General features: G+C 47.9%; 1 protein-coding gene across 1 annotated transcript in view; it reads right to left on the bottom strand.

Moving 5' to 3' along the window:
* Positions 1–6,842, bottom strand: part of Mettl24 (methyltransferase like 24) — a 106,570-nt gene extending 99,728 nt beyond the window's left edge. The window contains exon 1 of the mRNA XM_028890235.2: positions 6,009–6,842. Within this exon, the coding sequence (XP_028746068.2) occupies positions 6,009–6,314 (306 nt within the window). The 5' untranslated portion in view covers positions 6,315–6,842. The remainder of the gene's footprint in view (positions 1–6,008) is intronic.
* Positions 6,843–8,233: the final 1,391 nt, after the last annotated feature.

Raw genomic sequence — 8,233 nt, forward strand, 5'->3', positions numbered from 1 at the left:
GGCTCATGGCTTCAGAGGGTACCATCCATTATGGGTGTCATCCATCATAGGTACCATCCATCATCATGGGTACCACCCATGGTGAGTACGGATTTCTTGGGTACCATCCTTTGTAGGTATCACCCATTGTGGTGAGGAAAGCATAGAGGAAGGGATGGCAAGGAGGTGTTTATGGTGACAGGATCATGCACTTGGAACTGCTCTCATCTCTGATTATCAGGATCAGGAAACAGAGTCTTGGGCATTCAAAGCCTTGGTCTCCAGTGGGTGGTGCTGTTTGGGGAAGGTTAGGTTCCCAGCATTCTCCTCCAGCCACCATGTCTCTGTTACTGCAATGGCCTCCCTTCCGAGATGGACTCTTACCCTCCAGAACTGCCTTGGTCGTGGCGTTTTATCAGAGCAACAAAAAGGTAATTAGTGTGCTTGACTTGTCTGGTTTTCTCAGTTCCCAGCCTATGAGATGATGCCTCCCCACATTCAGAGTGGGTCTTCTCACCTCAATAAATCCCCTGTGGCAATGCCTTACAGATATGGCCCACTGTGTCTCCTACATAACTCGAAATCCAGTCAAGTTGACTCTGAAGGTGAACCATCACATCATTTTTCTCAAAAACAACAGTACGAAGGGACTTTTCATTTGTTGTGTATGGTAGGGATACGCCATACTGTCATTGAGCTGACAAGTATTAACTTTGCTTGTCACTCTTTAGGAAAAACAACGGCCCCTTTTGAAAGTCTTTGGCTCAGGGTTGTAACTTCAAATGCTTTCTGAGATTATAAAGGTAAAGTGAAAGAGAGAATGTTAAGTCGGATCCTAAAGGGTACCCCGTCTAAAGATGCTGACGTTGGGATATAGGTGGGCCTCAGTGCTGGACCCACTGGATTCCTCATCTAAAGACACTTATGAGGGTGTAGGCAGGGCTCAGTAGTAGGGCACTTGCCTATAATGTATGAACTCTGAGTTCAATTCCCACCACTAGAAAAAAAAATTCTATGTGATTCAAATTTATTGGCTAGTTTTACCTCCTGAGTAACTAACAGCCTCGCTTGCCGTTTAAATTATGTATGCCCCTAGATTGTGAGGCTTCTAAAACTCAATTTTCCTTCAGTCACTTGAGTAGGATAAAAATGCTTGTTAGAGAGCAAATTTTCCCACCCTCCTTTTCCAGAAACCTCCACAGGACCCTAATGGGTCCACTGCGACATGTCCAAGGGACCCAGGTGCTGCTTGAAAAGACGCTTATCACTGCTGGCAGACTGCTATGCTGAGACTTGTCTCACGGTAAATGAGGCAGGTTCCTGTTACCTCCCCTGTATCACAGAACAAAGAAGCCAACTTCTCGGAAACAGAAGGCCCGCAAAGCTATCATTGAACAGATGGAAAGACTCAAGGGCCCTCCACCCTTGACAGTCTCCCGTTTAACTATGAGGCCCTGATTCTCTTCACAGACTGAAAAAGGAAATCCAATTCTATTCGAGAAAACTGGCAGGTCATTTTTCTCCTTAGAGAAAATGGACCGCACAAATTATACACCAAAACCTAATATCTCCACCCCTGGTTGTTGAAAAACAATAGAGCCTCCATTAGCAGCCCTCTGCCCACAGAACACTCTCCAAGAAACTAACTGCAGGATTGGGGTGGAAGCAGAGCCCTGGTCCCCCACTGAAGGCATATCAAAATTGTAATAAAAACCCGCTTTCTGAAACGAAACTAAGCAACTGTTATTTCACACCCACATGCTGCTGGAGCTCATTCAAACACCCTCTGCTGACTTTGTTTCAAATGAAAATGTTCAGCTTCCTGGGCGGTGGGAGAGGGCTGATTCACGCTGCTCCCTGTGCGTCAGAAGTATGGGTACATATGCAAAACCAAAGAGGCTGGACATGACTGCTGAGTTCGAAGATTGTCACAATGGAAAGAGCTGGCGCTTACCCACCACCTGTCATCTGTCCTCATCCCCCAGTGCTCAAAGATTAGAGCTCCATATTGCAAGAGAACTCCATATCCAGAGTTCGTTCTATATAGCTTGGTAAAAAAAAGGGGGGATACAGGAAGAGGGGTGAATTACAGGAGGACTGTGCCTTCTCTTGGTGTCACAGAGGACCCAAGCTACCCTTCAAGGAGTCCGAAAACGATAAGGGCTCTCAAGGTGATTGGGTAGACCAGAGGGGGACCTCCCCATCTTTTCACTGACAGCTACAGAATTAGAAAACTAAGAGGAGACAAGAAGTAAGCCCACACTTGCCATATGGTTTCTCATAAGAGGAAACAGTCCCTCCCCTACACACACACACACACACACACACACACACACACACACACACACACACCGAGTGTTCCAAAGGATCTGTAACTCAGCAGCCAAGACAGCAGCACATTGCTGGGTTCTGTAGCTCGGTGACTCAGAAGTCACTTTGCTTGCCAGCATATTTAAATGTCAAGTGACATCGCTCTGAAATGACATTTCTCCTGGAAGCCTGGTCCTAAGTTAAATGTCTTCCTGAACAAGCAAGGCCTAGATGTTAAAGAGCGGCTTCCTCGTAGATGGGCGGCCAACCTCTGAGGGGTACCACACACACCCTAGTTCATAAGAAGCCTAAGTCACAGAAACCACATCTAATCCTCTGTAAACAAATCCCCCAAGAACTTCGCCCACAGGAATCACAAATGCCTACTTAAGAAAGAAAATAACAACAAAAAAACCAGCAACACACAGGAAACAGAAAGTAAAGAAAGGGACGTCAGGGATGTTTTGATGAGGGCGTGCTATGCAAAGTTTCGAGGTTAGGAGCGCTGATGAGATGCTCAGAGTCTGTAATGTACAGAAATAGATAGGTTCCAAGATCGTCACTATCAAAAAAAGCAGTGCTCATCCACCCCCTTGCCATCCATTCTTGTCTCCCAGTGCTCAAAGATTAGAAGTCCTGATGTGCAAGAGGACTTCACATTTAGAGTTTGTTCTATACAGCTTGGTAAAGGGCAATACAGGAAGAGGGAGCGGATTACAGGAGAACTATGTCTTCTCTCTGTGTGTTTCTATCTGTCTCTCCTCTCTCTCTCTCTCTCTCTCTCTCTCTCTCTCTCTCTCTCTCTCCTCTCTCTCTCTCTCTCTCTCCCTCCTCCCTCTTCTTTCCTTTAAAAGTAGCATAAGCTCTGATTAAGGTGGCACTATAGTTGTTGAATGTTTACACCTCTCGCTCCTGCAAAGGAAGCTTGGTGGCAAGAATCACTGTGCAACCCAGTGAGTATTCCGTGCAGACTCACCACCCAGAAAGGCGCCCACAGAGTGGACTGCAACTCCCCGTTTACCAAGAACCTTGTGAAACTGTTGATCAGTATTCTCAAGCCACTAAATTAACAAAAAACACGGAAGTTCAGCAGGTAGCTTCCAAACTCTTGAATTATACCATTTCTTGTTAAGCTCAAAAGGAACAAGGTTTATCCCCAGAGGCATGTAAGATGGTGAACTCCATCCCCAGAGGTCAGAAAACAGATTAAATAACTGGCCTGTCCAGCTTTGAGGAATAGCTCAGTTGTGAAAGGCTAGTGGAATGAAACCAATCCAGAATCCTGTCTAGGAAGTTGGTGAGATGAGATACACATTCCTAAAACAAGTAAATGACTATGGAGAAGGTAATCTAAGGAAATCGTTTCCACAGGAGGCTAATAACTTACTAGTTTTACAATAGTGATAAGCTTTACTTCTTACATAGCTTAACCAAAGACATTTATTTATAATCACCCATGAGAAACTCAAGACATAACAGTATTCATCTTTCTCATGTTAGTGTCTCTGGAGTTTACTAGGGTCACTGTGGGGGATGAAATTCCTCCCAGTTGAGAAAACTTTGTATAGACAAAACATTCAAACTGAGATGGATTCTCAGGTCTCCAAATGAACCAAGCAACTCAAACTCCCAGAAGGCTTTGCTGTTACCACTGTGGACTACAGGGAGATCAGCATGGAAATGAAAGATTCTCAATGAACTTTGATCTGAATGGTCATGGATAGAAATGAGCCTTCACCTGAATGTTTGAAGTAGGAAAGGGAAGAAGACTGGCAAGATGCAGGATGGGGCCACACAGAACAGGACCCACACAGAACAGGACCCGGGATACGGCAAATTTATGCAAATAAGCTGTGATAGTTCATAGTTGAGGAACAGCTAAGGCTGAAGACCCCGGACAACTTAGAGAAAATAAAGGCTGTTACATTGTGTTTATAACATGCTAGACACCATGTTAACATTTCCCTTTCATTTTATTTTTAATTTAATTATAATGACTGAATGCCAGCGTTCATTCAGTAACTCACCCCCAGTTGACCTCACACTATCTCATAGTTTTAATGCCACTTGCATGCAATGACCCCAGATCACTACTTCAGCCTGGACACTGCCTCGAGGCCCCAGATTCAGCATGCCTGACTGTGTATTTGACATTTCCAGCTGACTGTCTAAAGGATCTGTAATAGTTACCTGGAGTCAGAACTTCCTTTCTATAATCCAACAAAGGCAAACAGAATCCACCTGCTTCTCCATGGACCTTGCAAACACACTCATTTCCTCCCTCCATTTCTTGCCGCCTCCACATCTACCACCATTTTGAGACTGGATCTCTGCTTCAACCTCCTACAGGGGATAAAGGTGAACTCCCCCCACACACCCCTGAGCGACCCTCTGGGTCTATGCATTCCAAACCTTGACATGGTCAAGCAGGCTCCAGGTACCAATGACTGTGGAGACAAGAGCGGAGGACTCCTGGAACAGCAGAGACAACAGGTGTGGAGAACGGTTCTGAAAGGGGGAAGCCTATCAGAGACAGAGTGTCTGAGGACATCCGCAGAGGGACAAAGGAAGCCAGACTCCAAACGGCCCCTTTGTTCTCCTTCTGATCTCCTGCACGGGTTCAAGGCCTGCATCAAATCGAACTCCTTTGCCGAGGCCCCCGACCACTTTGAATTCCGTTTGTGCTCGGAGCATTTGACCCAGCATCCAGTGTAAGCCCTTGGCAAGACTTTTGAATGCTTAACACGGCATCATGGGAACAACGGCATGGGCAGCGTGAGAAGGAAGTGGATCTTTTAGAGTAACTAGCTAAGTCCTTGCACAGGAGGCACATTTCAGAGACAGAAACCGGAGCTGTGTTTATCCCAGAAGATGACAGGGTAGCCCATGCAGTCACTACAGTTGTGTGGGGAGACTGGGGGCAAGGCAAGTAGAGGAAGTGGGGGAGGGAAGCACCGGAAGGATGGGGGAGGGTCTTAGGATTGGAGAGGGGGCAGCAGCGATGGGTATAAGGATTTGGCAAGCTCAGACATTCAGTTCCTAATCTTTTCACTCTTAAGTACCATGTAAATGATGAGCTCCCCAAAGAAGGCGGGAAGCCCAGGCTTTAACAACCAGAGGTTAAAATTGACCTACTCAATGAAGTGTGAGGCAAGAAGCTAATGAGGCAAGGAAGAGCCTAGCCAGCGGACGAACGGAAGACAAACCTAGGTCTGGTCCTGGAGGATGCAATTATTTTCTCACTAAGTGGTACTGGGGGCTTGTCTTCTCACCCTGTACCAGTCCCGACGCGGGACCGGTGGGACCATCACCTGGACCTAGTGGAAGAGCCATTCACAACGTCTACCTACCGGCCTCGTCCAGGCCTGGGTAGGGAAAACACGACCATGCCTCCTTTGCTTTCTCTTCCTGCCATTCAGCGCCCCCTCCCTCACTGAAATGGGTATGGTTGCTCGGAGCTGTGTTCCTAGATGGAGGCCTGCCACAGCGGGCGCTCAGCAAACGGTGGTTGAGTGTAAATGAACTCGGCTCAATTCCACTTCAGTCGGTAGGGGCATTGAAGAGACTAGAGAAAGTTCCAGGGAGAGCACAGTTAGAAGGAGGTGGAAGAGTCTGGAGGTCCCAGTGGGCAGGTCCGCCGGCCTGAGCAGAAGGCTCCCCAGCGCCATCTGGGTGCCGTCCCAACACTCAAGTCCAGGTCTGCACAATTTGCAACTGACCTTCCTGCGGGGAAGCTCGCGTGGGGTGCAACAGCTCGGCTCCAGCGTCGTGCTCCCGCCACCCCGGGGCAATGCACGGCGCCCGCTGCGCACGTAGGTCACCTGCCTCCTTCTGGCGCCGCGCGGAGGGCCGGGGGCGGGCAGCAGGTGCGGCCGGGGCGGCCCCGGGGGATCGCTGCGGCCCGGGGATCCGGAGCCGGCGCGGTGCAACTCCATGCAGAGCCGCAGGCCCAGCAACAGCGCAGCACCGAGCAGCCACCGAGGCAGGGCTCCGCAGCCGCGCCCGGGAGGCCTGGCCGTGGCCATGACGGGGACCCCGGCCTCAGGCTGCGCTCTGGGTCCCCACCCTCAGCTCCAGGCCGCCTGCAGAGAAGCGTCCCCACTGGCCCCGGGCTGCCAACTGTGGCAACTCCCTAGCGGGACGGGTGTCGGCCCGCCTTCCTCCCTGCGACAGAGGAGGCTCCGGCGTAACCTTATCCTGCCCAGCAGGAAGAGCGATGGGCGGTGGGCTAGACGCGCGCAGCCCAGGCCCCCACTGCCGGGCTGGATGTCACTAGGTATGACAGGCCTGTAAAACCTCGTGCAGGGGACAGCCACAGAGCCAGCAAGAGCACATTCCTGGGGGCTCGGGCTCTGATTTCATTTGCCGACGTTACTATTAGATACAGTGGAGGAGGAAAGGTGAGCTGCCAGGTTTTGCACCAAAGAAAAAGTTATGTCAAGCAGCTCTGTGCCATTAAGCATGATATAAAAATAAAGCATACTTATGCTCGAGTTTACAACTTCTCTCCCTCAAGGAAGGAGGGAGAGAGAGAGAGAATAGCACTCCATGCAGAAGAATCAAATTAGAGTTATTCGGTTTCTAAATTCTGCCTGAAGCCAATCCGTGCTTTCTCTCGGTGTTATGAAATGTGTGGGGGAGAAGGAAAGGGAAAAAGCCAGCTAAGACATCTGACAGCAGGGAGAGAGGGAACAGAAGTTACCATGGCATGATGTAAATCAAATTAATTTAGCTCCAAACACACACCTCCCCGCTGCCTTGCAGAAATGCAGAGGGACAAATTTATCTCTGGGCAAAAGGCTCCCAGCTGGTATTGCCGTCATCACCTTGACCTTAATTAATAAAACCTAAATGCTCATAGTCGAAGTCCAGGTTTGATGTTCCACTTTCAGTGTTAGAATTCTTTCCCTCCACCTGTCTGGGGTGAGTTTGATTTCTAGATTTACATTCGGGTTCTTTGGGATCCTTTGTTTTTTAAACTATGGCCAGGTACACACAACACACACACACACACACACACACACACACACACACACACACACACACGCATGCACAGGTATATATTTCCCATGCTTCTCTGCAGGCTATCTCTGCTGTTGGTTCTCTCCCCCAGCCTGCCACATGGACAACAGAGACCTAGTATGGAGCCTGGCCCCTTCCCTGTTTGAATTTTGAGATTTTCCATAGGGAGCTCTGCTCTCTGAAATGCCCGTCCATTTCTGGCTGGAGGCCCCATTTATTCTTTGCCACAGAGCACTTAACCTGTTTTCCAACAGCCACAAAAACTCCTCAGCCCAATCTAGACATTCCCTGACCACCACCAGTCCTCAGGCTCCTGAAGGTTCAATAATGCATGAAAATATACACACATGATTGGAATATAAATAGATGATAGATATAGATGATAGATAGATAGATAGATAGATAGATAGATAGATAGATAGATAGTCAGAAAGGCACACAAACAGACATATATCCATTTGCCCACCTCCAGGGAAATTGCAGATAAAGTCTGTATTAAGGAATATAAACAAATACTTCTTTGTTCACACAAACTGTAGGAGACAGCCTCACATCCTGTAATTATTTACGTGAACTGTGTTTGAATCACAACCCTCCCATTGAGCAATAGGAGACGTTAAACAGAGAACTTGGCTTTTCTGAGCTGCTGCTTCCTGTGGGGAGACAGACCATCATTTAGGGTTACAAATATCACATAACTATTATGTATTTCATGCCTGAGTAATACCTGGCCCTCACAAGCTAGTTTTTTATCATTTACCAATGAAGAAAACTCTGGGTATTGTTACAAAAAAGTATGCATCTTTAAATATGGGCAAATACATGAAAAAACAAGGTGATCTATAAACATCTTACCAATGACTTAGGATTGTAAATACCTTCTCTTGACTTAGGAGCTCCCAACTAGTACGATAAAAATTCT

This window comes from Peromyscus leucopus, chromosome 8a (assembly GCF_004664715.2).
Source record: "Peromyscus leucopus breed LL Stock chromosome 8a, UCI_PerLeu_2.1, whole genome shotgun sequence".
Lineage (NCBI taxonomy): Eukaryota > Metazoa > Chordata > Mammalia > Rodentia > Cricetidae > Peromyscus > Peromyscus leucopus.